Source organism: Gallinula chloropus, assembly GCF_964237585.1.
Source record: "Gallinula chloropus genome assembly, chromosome: 14".
NCBI classification, from domain to species: Eukaryota; Metazoa; Chordata; class Aves; order Gruiformes; family Rallidae; genus Gallinula; species Gallinula chloropus.
This window is the reverse complement of record NC_140099.1, coordinates 10,724,651-10,752,386: the sequence shown is the minus strand read 5'-3', so window position 1 is coordinate 10,752,386 and position 27,736 is coordinate 10,724,651. Positions and strand designations below refer to the sequence as shown.

Genomic DNA, 27,736 nt, shown 5'->3' with positions numbered 1-27,736 from the left:
ATTTAAGAAATCTTCCTTTACATCTCGTGTGGGGTGTAAATGCAGCCACACATAGCTGCATAGCTGGTGCATCCCCAGGGGTGTTGTGTGCTCGCCTGGGTGGGTGCTTGGGTGTGTATCTGTGCACAGGCAGACAGGCAGGTGTACAGGCAGACACGAAAGCCACTTAACAGGGCATGAACCAAGTTTTTCTCTGTGTGTCTCTGTGCCTGTCTGGTGATGGAAAATCAATCAATAGCTGGTTAGACACTAAAGCTTAGCTCCATTATTAAAAAATTCTCTTTCAATAAAAAGAAAAACATCTGTTCAAACAGTGTATGGCTAGAAATTCAGAGTGCAGGCTGCAGCCTCGTCCTGCCCTGTGCCCGTCATGTTCAGAGAGAGTACTGCAGATGTTCTGAGATGGATTTTACATATACCATTGCAGCAGCTTTGAACAGACACATCCAAAAGTGAAAGACAGATCTATTCGCTAGTCTTTCCAACAGATTTTTTTCCAAGCTTTTCCTAAAACAACTCGTCTCATCTGCATTACACCCTCTCATATGGACTCTCCCCACCTGAGACTCTTTCCACCATGTCTTTTTGCCCAGGCACCAAACATGATGAAGTGACCATGCACATACACACATGTATGTGTGCGCACACACACACAGAGTGTACTGAGACAGACACACAGACATTTCCAACAGCAACTAGCAGAGCAATGCATGCATATGCCCTGCAAGTGCCGGGGACACGCAGCATCCCCCAGGAAATGCAGAAGGACTCAGGGGTATAGGCAGACATGCTATTATACACACGCAGGCACGGAGCCCGGCGCTCAGCCAGACACACCTGCACACCAGCCTTTACCTCTCCCCCCAGCACACACACAGCAGTTTTGGAGCAGTTCCCCCACACAGAGTTAGGATGCTAAGACTGAAACTTTGCTTGAGCTGGAAACAGAAAGGCTGCACTGGGGAAAGAAGAAGGAGGGCAGGAAAGGGATTTCTTGTTATATTTTGCTCAGGGATTTATTTTTTTTTTTGGCAGACAAGGATTCCCTTTGAATTGATACATTTCTTTCTCCCAAGAATTTCGAATGATAATGCATAAATGAGTCATAGATCAAGAACTGCGACGTGGTGAGCAAGAAGGAGAAAGAGTGTGAGTGAGGGGCATTGGCACAGAAATTTGACAGTACCCCAACTCCCCCCCTTCCTCCCCCCATGCCAAGACATTAATTCTCACAAGTCGGAGAAAATTACTATGCATGAATGCAAAAAGCATGATCAGGAGTAATTAACATGGCTTCATATGCAAATTTTATTAATGCAGAAGTACAAAGTCATTATGCAAATGAAACTTACGTCAACTCTCTTGACAAATATTCATCTCTAAAGCTCAAGTTTCTCCCTTCTAATTTTTTTTTTTTGGTGTAAAACCAAAAAAAAAAAAAAAAAAGTGACGAGGAGTGTTTGACAAGTTTGCAAAGTTGTTTTTCAACCAGAGAAATTTATTCTTGCATTGTTGATATATTTTTTTTTGTTGTTGTTGGCAGGTACACGACAGCTCATGGAGGAGAGCGGGAGGATGGGGGACGCGGGCTACCAGCAGCAGGCAGCCAATCAAAACGCCAGCGGCTGTAATGAGCGCGATTGATGACTGTTTGGCTTTACTGCAGGGTAATGAACTAGAATCCAGTCTGAGGAGGAAAAAAATATGAATATTCATGAAGCTGTGCTCCTGCCTTTGATGATTAAAGAAATTTTTAATATTCAAATAAGCGCTTGCCAAGTGATTAACAAAGAACAAGCACGCAGGAATATGGAAATGGAGCTGTGGAAGATTTGGGAGTCACAGTCTGTGCAGAAAAGACAGCACAAAATTTCATAAACAAGATAGGCAGATAACCCAATTCAAATCTGAGCAAATAAAGGGGGAAAAAATCCCCTTCTTTTTCATCACTTTGGATATTGTATCAGTCACTTTGTTTTAGAGAGCAAAGGAGAATAAAAGCAACCAATGCTGTAAGATGGGGGAAAAATCCAAACCCTGAGAAACCCAATCCAGCAATTACAAAATAAGAATCCTGGGTGAGAAACCGATAGGAAAATGATGGCTAAGCCCACCGTCTGCCGTGGGCTATTGCTTTTCAAAAGCAGGAGCCTGCCTGATGCTGAGAGCCTTCCAGCTACTGAGAACCAACAACTTGTTGTATAGAACAGGCAGGAGTCAAAAGTATTCCAAAATAACCGAGACCGGTCCCTGCCGTTAAATCCCTTTCCTTGGCTAGAGGGTACACAGTGGGGCTTGACCACTGCCTGGGAGAGGAGTGAGGGAGTGCAACAGAAAAAAGAAATATTACTGATGGGGAAAAAAAGGAAATGGAAAAAAAAAGTGTGAAAGGAGGGTGCAAGGAGGTCTCAGCTGCCCACCCCGGTAATGGGTAAGAAATGTGTTTCCCGTGCCTGAGCCAGAAAGGTCCTCCACTCCCCACAGGTTTCTGAACAAGGATACAAAAATCCAGCCACATTACAAAATGTCTGATAAGTTCAGGCTCTCACAATTTAATAGCTTCACTAAGGATTCACACTGAAGCACATAATAACAATATTAGCTGCTAAAATGACTTTGCAGTTAAAATACATCTAATTAGCAGCCGGCAACATCCCTTTTTTTTGTCATTTTCAGAAAAACAGTTAACTTCAGAGCTACCTTATACAAGAATGGAATGTAGCTGAGCTCTTTCTGTTACTCAAAAGCCAGAATAAGGATGTTTCAAACTCTTAGGGTATTGGAAAACCGACTCACCTTCTTTGTTATTAGATCCTGGGGTTTCACAGGCCTGTTTGGCTTTTCAGCAGATCTTTAAAACCTCTGGTTAATTATTTCCTATTTTAAAATCTAAAGAAAGCATAGTCTAGCTACCATTTAATAATTATCTGGTGTCTTCAGAATGGAACATTTCAACTTAAAAAAAATCATTTGTAATAATAACATCATGAAGACAATGTTACCAAATGCACAAAACGGCCATGACCAGAACCTTCAGAGCTGCCGTGAAAACACATCATGGAGCTAATGGGATTTTTCATCCCATATCTGCTCCATTTTTGGAGATACAAAAATACCCGCTATTGATGTACCACAGGAAAGAAAAGACGGGGGGAGGAAGGGGGGGGGGGGAGGAGGGATAAGGGAAGGAGAGAAAAACAAAAAAGAAATGCCTAAATGTAAGTAAAGATAAGGTTAAACATCATGAAAGGGTATTGCTGGGAGTCTTTCCCCTGAATAATGCCAAGACCTTTCGAAGATGCCTGTTGTCTCTAGGTGTGTGTGGGCGGGTGAAGTGTGATATTACATAACACACAGGCAGCAGCGGCTGTGCACAACCATACTGATTAAAATGCTTGACTGTGAAACTCAGCTCTCCATTTCCTGGACTGTTTGTAGCTTGTGTCAGACCCTTGAACACTGTAAATGTTATCCTTTGTCTATGAGATTCCTTGGCTTTATTTTCATCAGTGCATTTTCTATTTTAATTTCAGAGAAGCAACTACCAGCTCATGCAGTTGGTTGCTTTGAAGCCTTCTTAAACAGCAGTTAAGTTCTACCATATACATGTGAATACTTAATATTTATGCCACATTTTCTTCCTTTCTTTAAAAGAATCCCATTTACATGTTTCTGGAGAATAATGATACTTCAGCAGGGCAGGTGAACACACATTTCAGCATATGGAGTCAATGGGAAAAAGTGTTAAGAGTCAATATTGTAAAAATCAGCCCTAAATTTAAGTGGCTTGAATTGAGCGTGCAGCTGTGGTTGCCTGTCAGTAGTTAGATGCTGTAATAATAATAATAATAACAACAACAATAATAACAATAATAATAATATGTCTTTCATTTCTCTAGTGCATTCCACGCAAAGATCTGGAAGCACTTTACAAAGATAAATAAACTGAGCTTGGAACACCCCGTGTGGTTAATAAATATCCTAATGTATCTAAATATCCTGTTTTGAGCATGCAACTCCTCTTACTGTGTTAAAATCCACATTTTAGGCTGTCCGCATATTTGTGCATGGCATTTTGGAGGCTCAGACATTGAGGGCAGGCTGTGGAGATTTGTACTTACCCAGGAGACCATGTGGATCCCCAGAAGCAGCCCACACTACACCTGCAAGACTGCTATGCAGTGCCAAAGCCCCTCTTTTAGGAAATGGGGGTGTGGGTTATCACTGGACCTGCTTGAGGGCTGGGGTGGGAGGCTTGCTGGGATGTCCTGGTGCCGCATGGCAGCACCAGCAGCATCCCTACCCTCTGGGTCCCTGCAGAGGCTCCTGCAGGTCCACCCTGTCCCCTTCCTGATGCTCACCAAAACTGCTCCTGGCCCCTAGTCTGTGCTTTGAACATGAAGCTAAGGGAAAATCTGAAACATCTTGGCTCACCCCCACTAAACACACAAGAAAAAGAACTCACACCTACCCTAAGGCTGCATTTATTGCTTCCTCCTGCCGTGCCCTGTCCCCACCTCACCGACACAGGGCTTTACCCTGAGAGGACCATATCCCTCTGCTATGACAGCAACCAGGAGCAAGAGGAGGCAAAGACTGGGACTAAAACATCATAAGGGATAAGTAAATACAGAATTATCAACATATGTGATAAAACATAGGGAACCAGAGCATTTTCTCATGTCAGGAGGGTGCTCTTGCAGACACGGGTCTGAGCTGGGAAGGGTGCTGGGGTGGACACCCCATGCCACAAGCCACCCAGGCTACAGTGCATCCCTTCCTGGAGCTCGACTTTCCCCTTCTCACCCTCTGCCTGTCTGGTCTGCTCAGTCCCAAAATGCTTCCAAGCAGAGCCCAGCTCTCGTTCCGTGGGTACAGAGCAACTAAACACAATGGTGCCCTGAACCGAGCTGCAATGTCCAGAAGCTACCACAATAAACTAACAAATAACAATAATCACCCTGATTTGTGGAGTTTGTTTCTCAAAAGGCATAAAGGGTTGACAATAAACAGTTCATCAATTTTCCCAAGTTTGTTCCCCAACTCTTGTAATTAAGTCCTGGGGAGTTTCAATGGTTGTAAAAATCCTTGTGGGGATTAAAATTTTTAGTCTGGATTATACCGTGAATATTTCTATACACCAGCAAATATTCCTGATGCAACTGAAACATATAAGCACTGCAATGGATGATTGCAGCAATTTAACACGCCCTGCAATTAATAAAGGAACTTGGTAGATGGAAAGTGCCATTTCCAAAGAGCGAAATAAAATACACCAGCAGCTAGAGAGAGAAATACCACTACAAATAATCTGAGGGCTTGACCACAAGAGCATGGTCAAGGGGCTAAAATGAAGGCATTGAAGTGTCCAGGGGAGAGCCCCAGATAGGCAGAAGTCGGGAGCAAGCAGTGGACTTCGGCTCTGCCTTGGTCACTCGAGTAGGAGCCCTGTGAACACCTGCAGACGCTGCACTGCACACGCAGCCTCGGGCAGAATACGGCCGTTAGAAAAGACAGCAGGATTTGCTGTTCGGGTAACTATCTCTCCCTTGCTCCAAACTTTGCCTTCTACTAATGTTTTTTTATTTTTTTTCCTATCCCACACCAAAACTAAAAAAAAAAAGGCTGATGGAATTAGGCTTCAGCAGATCTTCAGCTGTTTGGTAACAAAAACAATTCTTGGAAGGGGAGGGAACTTGGGGAAAGAGAGGCGGATGAAGTCACCCTGCCCCTCTGTGCCTCAGTCTCCCCATCTGTGAAAATCAGCTAATGACATCCACCTGATTTCATTAAATGTCCTGGAAACTAAAAAGACTCTGCAACAGCAACAGATTAAGCAGCAGCACTGTTAACTGTTTCACTCCTGGAAATGCGAAGGAGGACCATCAGGTGATGCCGATATCCCTGCAAAGCACAGATGGACAAACTTAATATACAGACACAATTAGCTCTGGGAGAGAATCACAGCTCCTGCTTTTTTGGCTCACCCCTTGCCAAAAGCAATGTAAGTGTAGGCACTTTATAAGTGCTGAATTTTAATGTGAAAAATACTCTACCTGCCTAGCGTGAATACATGCATTGCATCAAGTAATATAACAGTGTTGGGGGGCAGGGGGTGGGGGGTGTCCCATTAACGCACATGTTTCTAATTTGCAAATTTTGCCTTGTGCACGGAGCATGCTCACACTCCACAGAGCGTTTCAGTAACACCAAGCAAACTTAAGCAAAGCAGAGGAAGCGATCATGGAGGGGGGAAAGCAACAGAGGTTTTTAAAATGAAGGTTCCCCTGGAGTTTTGGATGTCTCGGGGGGAAACCAATCCAGCTGCGTGTGTACAAGCAGGCCCAAGTCTGATAACTGAATCTGTCAAATTAAATGAGCAGAGCAATCAACTGGAGATGGTAAAACAATCCACCAAACGAGGGGAACCCTGAGGATGTAAAGCTCCGGCCCTTGATTTACCGGACACCAGCACAACTGACTAAATAACACTCTGAATGAAAAAGAAGCTAGAAAATTAACCAGCTTTTAAATAATGAAAGCAAGCAAGCAAATAAACCAGCAACCAGGAATCTAACTCAGACTCTAAAAGTTAGATGAGGGAAATAATAAAGCGCTGTTTCATTTGCAGAAGGAAGCGTGTCGCAAACCTTGCAAACCTGCGGCCAATCCTGCTGCTAAACAGCACAATGAAAAGTTTCACCCAAAGGCTGGGATTCAAGCAGAATTTGGCCAGTCACTAGTGCTAATTAGACAGGATAACTGAACCCTACACCAAGAGAGGTAAAACACAAGCACAGCATAAAAACAACCCCTTTCTCCTTTCAGTGTGACACAAAACGAAGAGCAAAGCCAACTACAAGGAACTAAGAGCCATTCTGCATACACGACATTTTTTTCTGAGGTACATTTTTCTGGACCAGATTCCCCTGTAACTCCCAGTTCACCCATTTATTTGTACTGAATAACATCTTTCTCCATTAGATAAAAGTGTAAGACACCAGAAAGCTTTTTATTATCAGGTCTGTTTGAAATGGAAGCTCAAGTTGATTACTTAGGAAAGTGTATTCAAAAAAAAAACCCCACCAAACAACCGAACAAAAACCCAACAAAACCAGAGAAAACAAAAACGAGAACAAAATAGAGATACTGTACAAATCGAGGTGAAGCAAAAGAATTCCTTCAAACATTCATGGTCAGGATGAGGAAGTAACATTACATTTGTACCTACCACACCAGTAAAATAAAGGCTAGTGGGTTTTTGTTTTGATTCTGATGAAAATGTCAATATACTCGAACGGCAGCTTATTACCATGTATCACAGCCTAACCAAACCTTTCTGTAGCCTCTTGCATTACATGCAAAATCTCTAAAATGCCACCAACCAAAAAACTGAACTAGCCTGTAATTAGCTTCAACAAAGTAGTCCTTTTAAACCTAATTTTCTAGATGTAGATGGCATTTCCAAAGTAAGCATTATGAACCTCCCTTAAGGACAAGCGGAATCAAATTGTAAAATCATAAGCAGTGATCTAGTAGTTCTTCCTCTAAGCAAGCCTTTTATTTCACTGTAATAAATTCAAATCCAGTCTTCAGTCTCTTAATAGGTGATCAGAGAAAATATGCATGCACACCTAAACCGCTACAACAAACCTTATTTTTTAAATAACACTTCAATCACTAATATAATAAAGACTGTTATAACACGTTAGCACTGGTATCATTATTCCTTATGATTCAATATTCTAATGACTGGCTGTAACAGAGGTTTATGTTCTGCCGAGGTTTATACCACTATTTAATGTAATTAAGCAAACTGGCAGCCAAAGCCTCTGTGGAAATATCATTTCTATCGCAGAGTATTCCCACCAGAAATTCAGAGGAATCATAACATACAAACTTTGATTCTGTTTATTTTTTCCCCTGTTCTGAAACTGATCTGGCATTTCTTGGACTTAGTAAAGTGGAAGAAGGAATTAATTTGGCTTCTGTAGACGTGTTATTATTGACAGTACTAATAATCTATGACAAATGGGCCGTCCCCTCTCCTCTCTTTCAGCAAGCATAGCAGCCTGCAACATCGCTTTGCAAAACCCCAGAGCTGGACTTGTCCTCCTGCCGGGAGCCCTGTGAGCGTACCAGCGATGGGGTTTTAAGTAAGCCATTAAAATGCTAATATTCAGCACGGGCCAGATCCCTGTTACCACTGAAAGCAGAACTAAAGCTCCTCTGGAGACAGGATAAGGCCCTTCCAATGTGATCAAAGAGTAAATACATGCAAAGCTCTGATGGGAAAAAGGATCTTTTTTCTAATTTTAAAACCAAACAGGGAGAGTCCACCAGGCTCCTAATCCGTGTTACAGTCACATCTGGGATCACTGACATCTGCGAAACAGAGGCAAGGAGGATGGGTGGAGGCTAAAAAGTTGCCACCTGAGGTCAAAGGGGAGCACTAAATACTCATTTGCCTCGAAATGGAGTTAGTTACCTTGTGGGCTACACTCTTCTGCAAGCGAACCAGCTCTGCTGACAACAGCAGATGTGCCACATGTAGATATATAGATATATACGTGCACATATAGCGGTGCAGGGCTTTGTCACGTCTACCCCACCTCGCACAGGGAGCTCAGCCCCTTCGGCAGCCCTCACCGAAGCAAGAAGTTTATGGGGCTGCACAGGAGCACAGGGTCAGGAGCAGAATTTGGCCCCAAAGCCAGAGTTTACCTGCTGCCTGCAACAGCAGAGCTCACAAACCGACTTGTTTAAAATAAAGGCTTAGTTACCTCTCCTTTCCAGCTGTAAATCTCTCTGTAAAAGGAAAGAAAAACCCAAAGCCAACAATGCTGAAACAAAACCGAGACCCGTTTGTGGAGGAGGAACAGGACAAGGAATGATAACGAGAAAGGGAAAATGTCTGGTTCCTATTATTGCTATCTCCAGCGCTTTCACCTCCACAAACAGCTTAAAGGAGGGCTTCTGGAACAGAAGTTAAACTTTCCTTAATCCGGGCTCTTAAACTGCCAGGATCTGGTTACATTTTCTCCTTCTCCAGATTTTAATACTTTTTATTTTATACCCCAATATGGGGGGGGGGGGGAAGGGGGGGGAGAGAATCTCAGTGTCACTGTAAGAAAGAAGTCACCGGGTTTTGCGATCCAGCAGCTTCCTTGGCAGAGGGAACTGCTGTTTGGCATAATCCACTCGTTTGACAAAACTACTATTTCTGGGCACAGGCTCAAAAACAGGTAGGAAGCAAATGCTGAGAAATAAGGAAGTAAAAAACAGCCAACAGATTTTTCACTACCAAGAACGCCAAGAGTAAACATGATTTATTTAGCTGTGTTTAACATGTCTCTTCTGCACTAGACTGCAGAAATCTGCTTGCATTTAGAGCAGGAGGAGGAGGAGGCGGGGGGGAGGGGATGAAAAGGGAATCCATTACGGCGCTCCGCTGGTACTTTCTGAATTGTTCAGTCACACAGTTTTATTGAGTACAAGTATTTTCTAGCCCAAAATATATTCATGTGTCAGAAGAAAGCAGCACTAATCTGCTGTTAATTAACAAGCTGCTGCTAACAAAAGATGAAGGACCCAATTCATACAAACAATATTTACGTGGGTGTCGCATGATTTTGTCACAGATCTTTCCTTTTCTTCCTCCCCCCCGTTTCCCCTCTGCCTCCTCTTCTTCCTCAGCACCCAGCCCAGAGGAGTCCCAGCACACACCGTGACAGTCAGGGCACCCGGCTTCGTCCGGACGCAGCCAACTTGGATGGGTTCTCGCCCGAGGCGCCCAGCTGCAGGGCTCCCATCTCCCCATGCAGGAAGGGCCCCATCGCATGCTCACAAGTGAAATTTCCTTAGAACCTTATTCAATTACGAGGCAGAAGCCATCTTCTGGCACTGTGCCCGCGGTGGCAATGCTGCCGCGGCTCCGGGAAGCCTCCCATGCTCCATCTATCCTCACCGTCTGCATGCGGGCTGTGAGAGGAGACGGGTGAGATCACTGTCCTCCCCGGTGCTCTGCCTGTGATTTCAAATTTGTTTAATCCAGCCCTTTTGCCGAGGAGTTTGGGGAGTGGGGGGGAACTTGCTAGCAGCACAACGACCCACAGGGATTTGGGCTTGTTCAAAAATATCAATGCACACACAAAAGGGTAGGGCTGTGAGCGGTGAACCAGAGGGCAGGCTCTCCCGGCCACAGCCCCGCTGCCATCACTCGCTCCCTGCTGTCATTTTGGATGGTAGCACTTGCAGTCTCATCCAGAGCGGTGCTGTGCTGAGCACGGCAGGCCGCCCTCAGCTCCCGCCGGATGCAGCCAGGCACTTTGGAAAATCAAGCCATTCACATCTTTTCTGCCTCATCTGAGAAACGAGAGTGCCTATCTGCATATCTCCTGTGGGCGGTTTAAAGCTGGCGCTGGCAAAGGGATGGGAGGGTTAAAACTGACAGAAACGAGCACTAAAAATTCCTGGACTTGCTCCACTCCCGGAACAAAGGTGGCCTCCTGCGCTTTACCCATCAAACCACAAAGACCTGCCCTAAAGAAGGGTTAGGAGGGACTGGGTTTAGACTCTGCTCACCACCGCCCTCACAGAGCCAGAGCTCGGAGAAGTGTGGGGACAGCAGGGTGGGAAACAGAAGTATTTGAGTGTGATTTTGGAAGTGCCAAGGTTGTTCTGTGATGGCAAGCTGAGTGGAATTTCTGCTCACACGGTGCTCTGAGCATCCCAGTTAGTATCTCACCCCGAAGGCCACGTTCTTTCTTCGCTAAGAAACAAATGTGGTTGGAGGATATATACATCTGCCCTCACAGGTTTTCTCTCTATACCCTTCCCTTGTTCTCCATAACACTGGCTTTTCACTGCAAAAGTCACAGCCACCTGCTCAGCACATTCCCTGGGCACCCTCAGCAGCACCCAGCCCTACTTGCTGGCCACCCCTCTGCCCCACAGGACCTGCTCTGGGCTCTGCCCTGGCACTAGCTCCAAGAGGGGCCAGCTCTGAATGTAAACTAATGCCAACTCTTCCCTGCATCTTAACCGTTTTGTGCATGTCCAGGTTCACCTTTGCCATTCCTACACCAGCGTTTTAACGAAGTCCTGGCCTGGGTTTTTTCCAAGATCTATTTTTTGGTGTGGGGGGGTAGGGTGTGTTTGTTGTTTTTTGTGAACAGTGATATTTGAAACACTGACATTTACTATTTGAAAAGCAAAGCGAGCACATTTAAACAAGCGTCTTAAAAGAGCTAATGAAAGCGAAACAGATCCATCTGTACTGTACCCTCCACCCACTATCGCTCAAAAAAATAAACCTTTCCAGACATCAGGGAAGTCTCCTAACAGCAAAAACAATAGGAGTTCCCAAGCTTCCGCAGAAGGAGTATGGACAACCAGTGTACCACCCCACCTAGGTAACGCCTGCTGTAAGCTGCCAGTCGCCCGGCACAAACCCTAGTCTGAGTAGCCCCGAGGCTCCGGCGCTAACAGGGACCTCATCAATCCAGCTCATCAGTCCTTCCAAAACAAGCAGGTGCCTCTGTCAGGGGTCTCTGACAGACATTGCTGCATCCATAACCTCCCCCTGCTAAAATATTTCTAATGATTAATTGTCAGACAGGGAGCATTGAGGATTTGAGGGTGTTTTTCCTCCCCCACAGAGAAGACACGGTAAGGATGAGGCCCATCCTTACCGTGTCTGGGGATAAGCCCCCTGACCTGAGAGATGGGTGCTTCTAAGTGGCCAGCAAAGATGGCCTTTGCTCCTGTTTTCTAGCACTGCTAACAAAAACCTCCCTTGTGCATCCCTTTCAAGAAACAGCTCTGATCAGGTATAGTCCATCAGCTTCAAAAAACAAAAAGAAAGTGTATCATCTTAAACGATGAACTTTGCACAGTGAGGACAGGATCCTTCAGTGGAGCCTGAGGGGGCTGGAGTGGGGAATCAGGGTTTTTTTAAGGGGTTTGGGGGGTTACTGGTTTAACTTGTTTCTGCAAAATGCCCTGTATCATAAACATTAATCAAACACTATATTCTGCCTTTTAGTCTTGAACAATTATGAGTAGAGTTTTGTGATCTTTAGCCATATTTACTGATACTCAAAGGCAGATTCTATCTTGTTAGATTGTTATAAATGGGACCCCAGGGAATCGGCTCACAGGCAGAGGCAGATGTGAGAGAGCCTTCTCAGAGATCGGGTGTGCTGCAGTTTGCTGCTGCTGAAAATCTCCATGTTTTGGACAAAAAAAGCCCCCACTTTAGATTCATCTGCCAGATCATTATAGAGAACTGCCTGTAGACTGAAAAAAAAAACCAACCAAAAACCAAAGAGTCCCATTTTGCAGAACTTAAGACTTTTTAAGGTTAACTGTTCAATTTCAAAGTGTGGTTTACATGTGCTGGCCACTCCTGTGCACAAAGTTTCGAAGATACAGAAAAGGTCTCTGGTTATAAACCATTAAAGCAAGAAACCCACAAACTCTATCTTGTTCTCTCTTAGTTAAATATATTGTTTCTGCTCCAGTCCTATTTCATAATACCATAAAATAGAGACATGTTTCCAACACTAGATTTGAGAAGCTTTCAGATTAAAGGTAAACTTTCAATCTGCTGTAGACAAAGAGCACATATTTTTATTTCTGAGTAACAGCTCTGGAGAAATGTTTAAACAAGAATTTAAGAGCTCTGTGGTAAAGCCACATATAGGGGTCTCAGACAGCTACCGGGTTTGAGCCTCTTTCCTTTGTTGTTGTCCTTTTTGAATTCTTTGAATAACCTACTCAAAAGTAGACTTCTAAGAGCAGAGTAACCGAGATGCACGGTAAAGTGAACCTCTAAGCTTGCTTTTAGTTCTGGTTAATTAAAAAAGAAATGTTTAAACAGAAACACAGGCCTAAATTTCTAGCTATTCATCTCCGTATTTTTATTTTCTTGGGACTCACAATCAAATACTTTTAAGAAGTTAATTGTGTCACAATTAGTAACACATTAGTCCTCCGATATTTTTAATAGCAACCCAGGTTTTTCCCCAAGGCACTTAAAAATGGCAGGCTAGGCTATACTCTCCTTTTTTAAAAACTCCCATGCACTTTCTTCTTTAAAAACCTCCCACATGCATTTCACTTGGTCTGAAAATACCGGCACAGATCTTAATCCTGCCAACGCTTACAGACGTGCTTAACTTTCTGCACATCAGTAATCCCGCCGACTGCGAGAGGACCGTTGGCGTACCTGCAGCTCGGGGCAGGCTAAGGATGAAATCCTGCCTTTGCTAAAGCCAATGGCAAAACCCCCACTGACGTCAATAAGGTCACGTTTTGACATCCAGCTTGTGGCAGGATTGGGACCATCCTCATTTCAAGGTACTTTCCCAAACTCTTTTTTGTTTTGGGTCGGGGTTTTTTTTTTTTTTCTCCTCCTTTTTTTTCGTCCTCCCACACTCAGATCCTGTGAGGCCCCATATTGAGACCACTTGAAAACCTGTGCCTTTCAAATCCCTCCGCAAGGGAAACCCCCTCGCTGAGACAGGAAACATCCTTCGCAGGTAAAGCTGAAAGAAACTATTTTGCCCCACTGCATGTGTTTCAGTAAACTAATTAAAACCTGGGAACTTGGGTTCCATACGATGCCAAGAAGCAATTGTTTAATATGAGCTGAAGTGAAATGGGAAGCTCCAGACGTTTAAAATTAGCTGTAGGGGAAAGAAAAGGAGGGGGAAAACTGAGGGAAAGGAATTTTTTTTATTTTTTTAATTTTGTCCTAAAGCCGACGTGGTGCAGCTTGGACTGCATGGGGTTAACATGAATTTGGGGGCTTTCTCTGCAGTGAAAGGAGGGGGGAAAAGCGTTGCTGAAAAGCAGGGGAGGGGGAAGCAGCGGCAGCCGGCTCGGAAGCGCTGCAGTGCTGTGAAAAGCAGGCAGAAGTGAGCAAACCAGCTGAACCGCTTGCAGAATTAATCAGTAACAAAGAGGCTGGAGCTGTTGGCGGGCTTCAGCCCTTGAACCTGGACTCTGCTCTATAAATTTCAACTTGGAATGGCTCTCTACTTGTTGAAAGACAGGTTGGCTCTGGGCCAAGCCATAGGGGGAGGAAAAAGAAGGAAAAAGAAGAAAAAAAAAAGAAAAAAGAAAAAAAAATCCTTCTTGCTCAGGAAACTTCCCTTCAGTTTCTAACTCTTTTTATGAGCTAGTAATAGGGCGCTCTAGAAAATGGGAAACGAAAACCAGTATTGAAAGGAAAAAACGGAGCCGGGAGTTGGTTTAATAAAGAAAATAAAACAAGTAGGTGCTAAATTCAAATCTGAATTTTGCCTGAACTCAAGTACATCAGCTATAACAGAAGACTTCAGAGCTCCTCTCCAATAATTCAAAGGAGACTTTTACAGTTACATTAGCTGGCTACAGGTTTGACTCTGAAAATAATAAATGTCTTAAAAGAAGAAGGCGGCGGCTGTCTGATCCCTGTCCCCTCTTGTTCTCTTCTCCCCCAGCACTCCACCTTGTTTAAATGACCATTACAAAAGCAGCATGGTATAAAAACCATGAAGAATCATCATTTATTCAGCAGCATTTCTCCCCTTCTAATTTTCCCCCTGTTCAAATAGAGGGGTGCAGGAGAACCAATGCTCTCCTCAGCCTCTGTTTATTGCAAAGGCAGTCTCAGTCACAAATACCTCACGGCTGCGGTGCTTTCCCAGCATGAAGAGCCAAGGAGTGGGCTGGGGCAGGGTGAGGGGCTGGAGTGTGGAGGGGGGAAGCTGTCAAAGTGGGAAGAAAGAAGGCAAACATCTATTCAGAGGCCAGACGGGTTGAGCAAGGTCAGCCTCAGAAACACAGCCCCTTGCAGCAGCTATGCAATTATGTCCAAAGTCTACACAGCACCCAGAGTCCCGCAACCTGCATGCAAGGGCTGGACCAGAGGATCTAGGGCAGCTGAAAGGAGGTGTATAATGATTTTAATTGCTCTTCCAAGATGCTGAAGGATAGATGAGATGCTCTTTAGGTAGAGCGGAGGGTGCTGATGCTCTATGCCACTTGCAAAAATACATGCAGATATAATACCCTAATGAGAGAGTGGAGAGATATACCGTAAGTGCCAGCCATGATCAAAAGGTGAAGTAAAATACTGAAGTAAAATGCAGCCTAATCAGAGAACGGAGGACAGGGATACATAATCTCTTCACCAAAAGTGGCTGTTAAGGTAAATTAGATTAAACACTCCCACCTCCCTTCCTCCCCAAACTCTCTTTTTTTTAATGAAGGGGCTTACTCCTGCAAAGCTGAACCCTGTCCAAGGCTGCTGGACATTTAAAGCTATACACGTAACATGCCTGCGAGAGACATGCATCCTGTACTTCCACTTTCGGAGAAAACTGGGATCTACTACTTGGTAGGTCTTTTTCATCTACAGCTTTTAAGACCCTGCCGAGGGACTGACAAGCAGTGTCCCCCTATTCTTGCTCAAGAAATATGCTACCAAATGCCAGAAGGAAGAGAGAGTTTAAGAGCCGTTGGGCTTAACAGTGGTTTGTGCTGATCGCACTCGAATCTTTCTGCAAAGGCATATATGCAAAGAGGAAAAAACAACAACCGCTAAGTAACCACTTCACATCTGCCATTAAGATTATTAAACTCCTTACAAGTGGTATCTAGCCCACCTTCCCCACTACACACAACCATACACACACCCCCAAGCTCTCCAACATGGCAACTAGGAGCCAAGACGGCTCTCCTCTCCCCGCTGCAGCAACCACATTCGTTCCTGTTAAGGGGTTAACGATTCGTTTCCACTACTTCTCTCGAGAAAACCTACAATGAAAACATTGGCTCACGAAAGCGTTCTCACTGCCAGAATGCCACAGCGCGAGTGAAAAGTCCGTTTTGTTTTCATTACATCTCTGGGATTTCCGGCTTAACTCCTGAGCTTAGACACCAAATCCCTAGATACCCCACCCACCCACTTTTTCTTCTTCTTTTTTTTTTTTTTTTTTATAACATTTCTACTGCACAGCCCACCAATTACCATTTGGAGGGTGGGAGGGAATGGGGAGAAGGAAACATGCTGAAAATTATGCTCTTGTCGGAGCGAGCATGCACATCTCCCAAGCTGAGAGCTACCCAGTTTCTCTGGGCTTTCCAGGGTTACCCGCTGAGGAAAGAAGTTTTATTTCTACACCTGGTCTCTCTCCTCTATTTCTTACCCTCTGGGCTCCCATCTTCCCAATCAGCCACCAAAGCCAGTGCTGAAACTCAGCCCCAAATCTATGCCCTTTGAAGTTATGTGACATGACACAGAAATCCAAGCCTTTCTTGTACAAAAAGTATGATTACTTCACAGGTCTTTTTTTTCTACGGTTATGATAGAAAAATGTTCAAACCTCCAAAAAACCCTAGAAAGGTTCAACCTTTAAGTCACAGCCGATTTGGTCACTGTGTGTATAGGCAGCACAGTTCAAACACGGGCTGTGAAAGAAAAACAATCTATGGAAAAGACATGAAGGGAGGCAGCCTCATGCTATAGCAGCACTTCTGTCCTGCTGAAGCTAAGGAACCATTTCTGTGCCATTATGTATTTATTCACCATCGGAGAGGAGCAGCAACTTGTTTCTATCAATACAGGAGCTTTTCTGCTTTATAGTACTTCCATGCGACGGGCTTTCCTTCTGCTAACTCCCAGTGCAAAATTCCCTAGCAAATGCACACAAACTCCTGTCTTGCAGTCAATACTCCACCACGCACCAGCCCACCACTATTAGTCATGTTCCTACAAGTGCCAAGGCAGTCCATAGAATGGTTGGGCACTACTTTTACTTTGCTCTTAACAGTTGCTAGCAAAGTTGTCAAGAAAAATGAGTAATGACTGGCTGACCAGTGCCTTTTCATCAAATACTGTTCATGTTGTCTAAAATATCTACAAATCTTTCCATGTTAATACTAAGAGAAACACACAGTTTCTGTTCTCCCACACGTGGCCCAAGTAATTTCACAAGAGGGCCCAAATAAAGGCAAAAGCCCCACTTTGTTTTGTGACATTTTGACTGGGCCCTACCTCTGAGTAAATTCAGAGTCCTTCCACTGAATTAAAAGAGGGTAGCGGCAGCGCCAAGTTGGCGCAAACAGGCAAGTTTTGTTCTTAAAAGAGTGACTCCCGATATGCATCCACCCCGGAGCCAGAAGACTCTGGCCACGCGTACTGAATGACCTTCTTAAATCCCCTCTCGTCAGCCCACAAAATGACACTTCTGTCGAAAAGGTTTTACCTAGCGCTGTCACACATAAAACTGAAGATGACTATAACTAAAAGAGATTAGAGAGAAAATAGCAGCAGCAAGCTCCTGTTCGCAGTTCGGCACCCCGTGCGTTCAGGGACAGGTCCCCACTTGCACAGCCCGATCGATCTGGCATGGCACTGCCGGTTTCAGTGGAGTTACCCCAGGTGAAACTAGGGTGGAGCGGGGTACACTGGACCCCCACCACTCCTCCAGCACCGACACCTGCCTTTCTGGGCTCGGGGAGTCCTGCTAACCACATGCAGGGCACAGAAAGTAACTCTGAAAAACAGGATGGTGAATGGAAGAAAAGAAGAAACTAAAATGGGCAGGGAGAATCAAGGGCATAATATTCCTCAGTAGTTTTTAGGGTTTTTAGTCTGCTTTTAAAACTTGATGTGATTAATTTAACACTTGACTCACAGGGATGCCAGGAAAGTTTCTGTGTCAGGCAGGGCTGGACCCCAGGCAGGACATGAGTGGGGGCAAGCTGAGATGGCGGCAGGGAAAGGGCAGCCGGTGGCCCCCAGGGCAGGGGCTGAGCAGAGGGCGCTGGAGCTACACCGGACGGGTGCGAGTCAGTTCACATGAGGGGAAGAAAGGGTTTCATAATCGGGAGGTTTCTCACCTTTAACTTCTGCGGGGATTAGCAGCATGCTTACTGTGGCTTGGTGCAGCACCCAGTAGCCTCAGCCCTGCTGTCCCTTACTGCCTACTGGGGGGCACACCGAGGACAGGGGGGCTGCCAAGCCACCACCAGGCACCCTCTGCACCAGCATCCCTAAGAATCCCATAGAGAAGGACCACATCACCTGGGTAGCCTCCACCTAGCCTCACCAGCAGCCTTAAAACTGTAAGCCCTTTGTCAGGAGCCCTTTGTCATGCAAGAAGCCACAGCAAGCCACGGATGGGCAGCTGCCACTGCCGGCCCCTCATGTGGGCTGGGGGTGCCCATCCCTGGAGGAGAGCCAGGCTCCCCTGACATGCCCCTGCCCTGCTTCAGGCACAAGCAGGGCTCTGGCTGAGATCAGCCGGCTTGTTTTTCTCCCCACAACCCAAGCCAGGACCTCAGCCGAGGTCCCCGGGGCAGGAGGCTTGCTCGTTAACCCTGCTCTCAGGGGAGCTGCGGTTAACACCTTCCGTATTTGCACCATCCCCCCACACACACCTACTGCTCACCAACACCAATTAGCAAAACAGGTTGCTAAATACCTGGTGAAGCAGTAGAGGAGGAGGCCAGGTAACTCCCCTATGCTTAGGGAAAGCCTGGCAGACACAACGGGAGAAACAAGCCTGGAAAAGCCTCAAAAAGAGTATTGCAACTGCAACCCAAGTTTCTCAGGCACTGTTACCACACACTTCTGGAATATTCTTCTTATCATAAGTGTTATTCCTGACCTGAGACCATGACAAGTCACTCCGGCAAAACTCACCGCCCCGGGAAGGTGCTGGCAGCAGTACCCAGTGCCATAGTGGCCTCAGGAGGGATGGCTCCCAAGCTCCGTGTCCACTCAATTCTGGGCAGGACACCTCTTCCCAACCTGCCTGACATCACCACCACCGGCCTCAGGTTGTTTCAGCTCATGTTTTCCTTCCATCACGTGTGAAAGCATCATGATGGCTGTCTGAGTCCTACAGTTAATATGGGTGCGCGGGTCCATAATGGTACATTGTAAGTGAATGTCTCAGGGTAGACAGCAATAATAATTAGCTGTCATGATTTGAAAAAAGGATAATCCATGCCATTGAGTTAACAATCACTCACACAACACACATGGATTTAACTAATCTTAATTTGGAGAAAAATAACAATTCTAAATATATCAAATAGCCTATTTCATGGCAACCTGCGGCGGTGTTTATCTCTGGTTTCCAGCACATGCGAGTTATTTAGTTTCTCTCACTGGCAGTTTTACCATTCAAAAGCCTGAAATGAACATTCATGGAGCAGGGGTTGCAGTTAAATCCTGCCTATCACAGGGAGCCTTTTTTCACGATGCACATCTAGTTCAAGTACATAATGTATGGAGCCCAGCACTGGCAGCCGGGACAGGATGAACAAGGAATTCCAATCAACCCCCTCCCCTTTCCTAACACTGTCTTTGCAGAAATCAACTACACTGTCTTAATGAACCTCTGCTCCTGGAGTGGTTTTCTGTTTGTGAGGGTAAGCTGACCGGAGCACGCAGACCAGAGAATGAAGCTGGAGAAAGTCTGGTCCAAGTGGTGCCTGCCCCACTGAGGCTCCCTCCTCTCTTCCGCAGTTCTCTGAAACCATCTAGGGTTAAAAACAAGCCGACTGGTACCTTTGCTTTAATCTGGATTGGTTCAGAGAGCTGTACTGAAAAACATCCTGGTGGCCTATGAGCCCAGCAGGACTGTGAGGAGGACAGGAGATACCATCAGTTAAAAGACAGTGGGAGCCACCGCCCAGGGCCTTATTCATCCAGGACACGTCACCTGGTTATGCCCAAGATCTGATAAATATGAAAGAAAAGAAGAGATATAAAATACAGAGACCATCTATTTTTTTTTTCCAAAATACCTGCCAGCGGTGAAGTGAAAGAAGTAGTGACTGATAACTCCTAGCTACCCCTTTGGCCTGGTGGTGTTTTGCTGTGTTACAATATGGTACATTTGTTCAATACTATCACACCCTCTGCACAGGAGGCAGAACTGATTTTCAGACAGGTCAGCCAATTTTAAGGGAAAAAAAAAAAAGAAACCAAAAAAGCCAAATCAAAAAAACAAAAACCCCAAGGGACGTTATAGAAGAAACTGCTCCTAAACAAGTCACATCCTCCCAGTGCCAGCTAACACGCTACCACGCATCTTATGGACAGTGGTAACTAAGTGAATGCACCTTGAAAGGCATGGATTTGCAAGTTACCAGTTAGGGAAAGATGATAGAGTTCATTATCAGAAGGTCTTTAAAAGCTGATTCGAAGGCAAAGTTGCCTTTGTCTCTAGTGATACCTAGAAGTGCCAGTTGGAGATCTGCATTGCGTGTCTTGTAGGCTCCAGAGCTCTATCTGCCCTCTTCCAAGCATCACAAGCTCTGTTACATGGTCAAGAGGCATTCAGTGAACAGAGCAAGCAGAGTTATCAAGAAAAAAAGAAAGGCAGAGAGAGAGAAAGGAAGACCTAAGTATTCCAGAGCACCCCACATCAGGGGAGTGCTCCGCGTGGTGCTGCATCCCAACATCCTCATACCCAGAGGGAGGAGAGGTGCGATGACAGAGCCAAGCTCAGTGCTTCGCGTAGCCTCACTACACTCAGCCATGGGAAGCTTGAAGGTTTGGCAGCTAAGTCATGCCGCAGAAGGCCTCACAAATCATTTCAACCAAATAAAAAGGTCTACAAAAATAACACAAGATCAAGGAGAGGAGCTGAAACCTATTTGAGGGCAGCAGCGGTGGCAGCATATTTCAGGGAGCCAGAGTGGCGAGTGGGTGATTTCTGGTTTCCCTCTTCAAATATAAAGACTCAATTATCTTTGAACAGCTTGCTTTACACATGAATTGACACATTTATTTTACAATAAATAACTGAAAGTTATCTATGTTTCCTTTACTGTTAATCTACACAAAGAAATAATAAACAGAGCTTGTCTACAAAAATGCAACTACTGCAGTCCTCAGAATTCAATTAAGCTAAAATAATTAATGCTTCCACCATATTAAATTACTTTATACATTTGAGCCACTGAAGGTTTTTTTTGTTCTTTAATCTTTTTCGCCTTTTTATTTAATAAAAAAAAAGTTAGTTTCAAAGTGGGAGGGGGCTGGCTAGGAAGGGGAAAAAGAGCATGATTTGCTGTTAAAATGTAATGGTCTCCTTTAGCTGACACAGCATGTAGAGTGTTTTGTGCCTTTGATTAAAATAACATTTTAAATGCTTTGAACAAACATATCTCCCCATACTTCTAAGGGATTATTTTACATATTTCTTGGTGGAATAAAGAAATTCATTCTTCCTGTCGCAGTACAGAAAGGCTAAGAATATCTTTCGTCACATATAAAGTAAAAATACTGTAGGCTGTTGCATTATTACCAAAAAAATAAAAAAATAAAGGGAGGGGGTGGCGGGGTGGGAGAAAGCTGCCTTAGAGATTAAGTTTCCCTTTTATGAAATCGTATTTAGTCTCTTTTTTTAACAAATCTAACAACAATGCTCTACAGCCGCTCACTGGGAAATACCTTTAATGTTAAATGCAGATTCTGATTTTCTTGGCTAATGCAGAAAGCCTTTCTATTGAAATATAAATAAGGGGTTTGGTATATCCCACTAAAGCCTTTCCAGTGAATGACTTCTGTGGGTTTTTCATGGCTACCCTCCATGGCTGTAATGTGAGGCTTTTATCCTACTATTGAAAACTATCCGCTGCTATTAAAAAAAATATGGAAGGACACTGCACCTTTTTATCTCGGAGCTGGGCTCCTAATTGAGAAAGCATTATTACTGCACTATTTCGTGGATGTCCCTATCTCCATGCACTGCTGAGAAAATGCCAATCAAATGATAAACCCTTTTATTTTTCTCAATTCAAAATCTTTTCTACATATTTTCATTTGATATTCAGTTTAGTCTGAAAGAGATTAGGTGCTCCAGATTGGCTTTTAAATATCTTTTTTCTGTGCCTTTTCCACATGTGAACATCCCCTTCACCCCCTCTCCCAGCAGGTCTTCTGCATGGCAAAAGCATTAGTTATATTGAGGCTGACCCCCAGAAGCTGGGATGGGACAGCACCCTCTGTGCTGGGTGTAGCCACTGTGGTATTTCACCATGGGCTGAACTCAGGCACAGATTAGTAAGCACAGAGATCAACGGCTATCGAGCACACTCAGCACCATTCAGGAGGCCTTCAGCAGACTGGTGGAGAAGGTTCTGACTACTTCTCTTCAGCTCCCAGCAAATGGGAAGGAAATCTAGCCCTCAAAGCTGCCACACCATGAGGTAGTCATCCCTGCTAAGAAATGCATTCACAACTACAGAAGGATGAGGAAAGCTGAAAAAGGATGGAGAAAGGACCAGGTCAGGTCTTATAGTGGGGCTGCTTACACCACCACAGTGCAGGCTGCCACTGCTAAAGCCCCGAAGGCTACCAACTGCCCCATGCTCAGATGGTGACTGTACCCATAAAAGATTCCTAGAAAACAATGAGGTAGTACACGAGTGGCAAATGCCCTCTCCAAAGAGGCACATCATTGGAGATCTGAAGACTGCAGCAGTTCAAAGCCTACACCTTCATTTATATGATGGCCAAGCCTACCAGAGATGCTGGGAACTGGCTTGGAGACCTCCAAAGCTTTTAGGAATCTCCTAAGCTTCAGTTGTAAAGATAGGAGACTCTCACAGGTCTATTGGGGATGCCCTCACGGGAGCATCTCTACTACAAGCCGGACCCTGGATCGTCAGATCTAATCTCATGGGACAATTCCTATAGAAATAGGGACAGTGGTAGCAATGACAATTTGGCACTGGTCTTCATATGGAATAAAATTTGAATAAAAAATGCTTGTTAGAGGGGAGATCCTGTTGTGTAACATAAAACCCCCACGCACTAGCAGGGAGTAGAACCTTCTTTTCACCGCTGCGGAGGAGCACACGGCCGCAGAGGGGAGAAGCGCCTTGCATGACGGAAGTGGCCCCACACCGGTCGCTCTGCAGGAACCGCTGCACGGCAGCTCGCCTAGGTGGATACCATCTCCACCTGCCCACCTCTGAGATGGGGAGTGCTGCTAAGTAAATGTGAACTGCACAACACAGGAGTTTTTTAAAAAAGGAATGCCTCCGATCTGCTCACCAGTGCCAGCCTGTGTTCTTGCCTCCTCATTCAGAAGCCCCATTTGGGGTGCACACATGAATGGAGGTGTTACCCACCCAACTCTAGCCATCTGCAGAGACCCAGGCACAGGCAGCAATGCAGAGCAGGACATCTATTGACATCTACCCCAGAAGAAGGAACAAGCAAGGAGTTAATGAACCTCTACTTTAGCCCTCACAACCAAATCTTCCTCCCATTGTAGTCAGTGGGAAGAGGATTTTTCCACTGGCTTCAGTGGGGTTGGGATTTGGTCCTTCCCTGTGGGTCTGCATGTGACAAAGGGTATCTGAACTGGGCTGAACTGAGCATCTCACCTCAGTCCCCTATCCCTCTGCCAGTGCTACCTGCTTAAAGACGCTCCTGAAATGGTTTCTGAACCCAACTTTCTGCTTCTTCCTACACATATAGGCTGGCCCTTGGCTCTCCCAGGGAACTGAGAGGCTACGGATAGATAAACTGAATTGAACGTGGGGTGGACCACCTTGCTGAGCCCCGCGTAGCTGTGAGGATCCTCCAGACTGATGGCTCCTATAAAGACCTGTTACTGAAACCTCTGTTTCATGGCACTTTCTAGAGGGCTCTCGTTAAAAGATTACCTAGGCAGTTGATTGAGTGTAAAACATGCTGTACCTGCAATGTTCTCCTGCTTGGGGCAAATTCCTTTTGTAGGCGTGAGAAGACGGTCTTCTTCATCGGGTGTGACTTGGATCCCGATTTCCACTGGCTCTGACACTTTCCTGAGCTCGGCGCGTGAGGAGGGGGGAGGGCTGCTCTTATCCATGCTCTTTTCATAGCAGGCACCACCAGTGCCATTGCACTGTTTTCTCTTGTGCTCTATAAAAACCAAGATGTCTCCCAGCGGGAAGTTCATCTGACACTGTCCACAGGTTAGTAAGTCGGGGTCTGTCCCGCCTGCGGCGATGCTGATGCCACCCGGCTCTGCTATTGCCAGGCTCTCATCCTCGTCGGCGAGTGCCGGTTCCACATGGTCAGCCTCTGCTTTACATGGACAAGGAGAAAGAGGGAGGAAAGGGACGAGGGGAGAAAAGAAAGAGATTGCTTTGAGTGTTCACAGACTCTGAAGGATATTCCACGAGAGGCCCAGCCTCCCCTCCACCCCCACCCCCCCAAAAGAAGCCAAGCCTGATTAGATCTTTCTTCTATTTTTCAGCTTTTCCGCTCTCCCAGAATGATTTCAATATATTTTGCAACCAAGCCTGCCTGAAACAAAATGGAAAGGCTGACCTGGCATAGCTTTCCTGACAGCTCCTTCCCACTGCTGCCAGCGCTGCAAGGATATCAGCAAAGAGCCATTTTGCAAACATTTGAGCCCTGAGTCGCTTTCTGAAATAGTTCCTCTCTTTTTATCCCATCTTCTCATTCCCACTGCGTCTCCCAGCCATCTGGCCAAGGCCCCATCCAGCAAAGCTTATGCACCCGAACCTCTCCTCCTCCTATTTCAGAGAGAAGGGGAAAGCTTGTGTGCTCCAGACAAGCAGGATCGGGCTCCCCGTGGCATACAAAATTCCTACTATCTTGTCCCATTCCAAAGACACCAGCAAAGTTAAATTACCACCCGTTAGCACGAAATTACAGCAGACTATTTGCAGAGTAAGGTAAGCAGGATACGGTCTCACAAGAAGTTGAGGGGTTTCAAAAGTGTGTACAGTGGGAAAGAGAATAAAACATATTGGAGTATTGGCTGAGCCTGAAATCTTATACTCATTTTCCTGATGTCAAATACCCCTGCAGTTGCTACATAGGATAATAAATGCTTTTTTGCTTAAATCTTGCCTACAGACCTGATGGACTTCATACCATTATCCCCCAAAACTGGGAAAACATTTCTGAGTGACCTGCATCAGTTTCTAAGAAATAAGTAGCTTCTCATTTCACAATTAATGAAACAGTGCATTTTAATAGGTATTTAGAATATAATTCTTACATTATAAAATAATTATGGATCACAATCCATTTCTGGGGCAAAATGTGGTTTTTTGGTCTGTTTTCTCTTGTTCTGCTATGTAACTGCCAAATCATACAAACCTTGGTCTTCAGTTGGGCAAAATTTCCACTGACTTTTGCCTAGGGCTATTTTGCCTCTTCAAGGACTACAAAATTTGGGCTGAACAAAACAGAAGAACTAGCAGTATGTAAATCAGCGAGTGAGACCTCTAATCGAATCAGGATTAAAGGAATAGGAGGAAAAATGTTCTCTATTAGCCCAAGGAGTTCGCTTATGGATTTCCTGGGGAAAGCAAGTCACACAAACATCTCAAAGAAGTGAGACCGAGATAAAAAGATGTATAACTATAATCCAGATCTGGATTCTCCTCCTGACCTCAAAGGAGTTTTGTCCTATTCTTCACCAAATTGCAAAAAAACACAACCCAACAAAAGCAAACAAACAAAAAAAAAAACCCACACCACAAACAAACAAACAACCCCCCCCAAAAAAAAACCTCATAGGAAAAGGACAAGAGGTATAAGGCAAAATGTATTACCTGCCAATAAAAATGGCTGAGACTTGAAAAAGGCAGTTTAGAAAAAGAATTGCCCCCATTTTTGCCTTCCAGAATAAATAATTGATGTGTGTCTACCAGCTGCATTACAAGTTGCATCAGAGCTCACTAACAGCAAAGCAGAGAGCAAGCAGCAGATGCAGCTGGGGAAGGACCGGGACCCCAGAGAAGTGCCTGAGCATGGATCGTCCCGCTGGAGCTGACGATGGGCACTGGAAGACTTCAGTTTCCTAACTCACACCAAGCTTACCAAATCCGCAGCACAATACTCGTCCTCAAAACCGTAATTACCTTTTTCCCCTTAATCTAAGTTTAAAAGTAGTTTGTAGACAATACTATGTAATTAATTCACCGATTTATATCATGAAAAGATGCCTCCTTGCCTTAGCGAAAACGTAACCATAACCCTGTGCTGAATGGGGACTGCTGGGAAGGGAGCGGATGCCCGCAAACAGTGTGTCACGATGCAAAAGGTAATTATTTAGTGCTGCGGTTGCCTTTAATGATCTAACATTGAGCAATATTGTTTATATTGAAGAGAGCTTGCACCTTTAATTACCAATTACATATACATCATTTTAGAGCCAAAAGAAAAGGACTGTGAAAAGAGCCCTTTAGAAATGTACGCACTATTTCCAGGAAGAATTCCTATTAAGGGGGAGCAGAGTGTCAAAATATTAAAAAAAAAAACCCACCAGCCCTACCACACACACACAGAGGCACACAGGCATGGAGATACACACGCAGGAGATGGGACAAAGAGCTGGAAAAGACAACAGGAAAACAGGAACCGAACCAAGGGTTGTAAGGAGAAAAAGTAGCAGAGGAGGAAAATGCTGGTTGCTGGTTTCACCTAACATTCCCATAGAGCCTTCAGATTAAAGCCTGTCTCTCAAATTACGAGGGATGAGTTTTGACATTTATATACATATAACAAATATAAAGAACAGCGTACATCTCAACTTTATTATCTTTTTGATGTGAGGATTATTTTTCTTTTTTTGCCTGCGATTTAAATTGTGCTCTTCAGAAAACGTAGCAAAACTGCTGCATTTGATAAGGGTCCTGACAGGGCGCCTGTTGAAACATGAAGGGGGTTTAGACAGCTAAACTGTTGTGAATTCTTTCTTTTCAGTTCCACACTTCATTTGAATATTAGTTAAATCCACATATGCCTATTCACTTACACTCGCTCACTCTCTCTTTCCAAGGACTCCGCAATGGCACTTTTTTAAAATAACATCTGGTATTCCTTCGTATTTTGGCAGTCGTCACGTTACCGAAAATCAGCTTTTCGTTTCCTTGGTAGGCTGAGCCCTCGCGATCAGTAGTAATTGGGTTTCAAACTATCAAAAGACTAATTTTTTTTTTTTTTATATACTCGCCTCTATTTCTGATTTGAGCTTTAATAAATCGTCAAGCATGAGACCAGCCGCACACCCAACAATGCGGGAGCTGTATTACATCCCCTTCTTCGGGATGTGGAAAACAGACGGAAAAGAATGAAAAACAAAATACTGAATAGATCTTCAAATGCCATTTTATCCATGTCAATTTGCATTTTTTAATTTTTTTTAACTCTGAATAAAAAAAAAAAAGAAAAGGCTTCCTATTGACAACTCAATTAAGCCATTAAAAACCTACATTCAAGTAACATTACAGGAGAGATTTAAAACCCACAAAGGAAAAGAGAAAAAAGCCTGCAAGTCCAGCCCATAACGCATCAGGTCATGCCTGGTTAATACAACAACCAAGATCTTAGGCTGTTTAAGGCGTCCTTTAATACCAACGGGGCAATTTAGGCCAGTCTCAATCTAAAGTTCTGACTCCACTTGTGTCTGTGGGTTTCAAATGAGTCGCTTCGCATTATTTGAATTTAACTCTGTGGTTTTATTACTGTTTGTTGGTAGCTGGGTTTGGGGGCAGGAGGGTGTTTCCTCGTGGGCATTTATTTAAAGTTAATGTTGTTGGGTTTTTTTAAGAAGGAGAAATCGAGCCACTCAAAAAAGGAGAATGGGAAACGTCTCATCTCCCTTACATGGGAAAAGGCAAAAAAAAATAAATGCAAATGAGCTGTTTCCAGCCAGGACTCGTGCCCTGGTTCTTCCAGGTGTGTTTA

At 44.7% G+C, this 27,736-nt stretch overlaps 1 protein-coding gene across 4 annotated transcripts in view; it reads right to left on the bottom strand.

Annotated features, from left to right (window-relative positions):
• BCL11B (BCL11 transcription factor B) overlaps positions 1-27,736 on the bottom strand; it is a gene marked incomplete at both ends in the record, with an annotated part of 90,131 nt that overhangs the window by 52,185 nt on the left and 10,210 nt on the right. For 2 of the 4 annotated variants that reach the window (XM_084270550.1, XM_084270552.1), the window contains one exon: positions 23,726-24,094. In XM_084270550.1, coding sequence (XP_084126676.1) covers positions 23,726-24,094 — 369 coding nt within the window. The remainder of the gene's footprint in view (positions 1-23,725; positions 24,095-27,736) is intronic. The other 2 variants (XM_084270551.1, XM_084270553.1) reach the window with 1 other exon arrangement.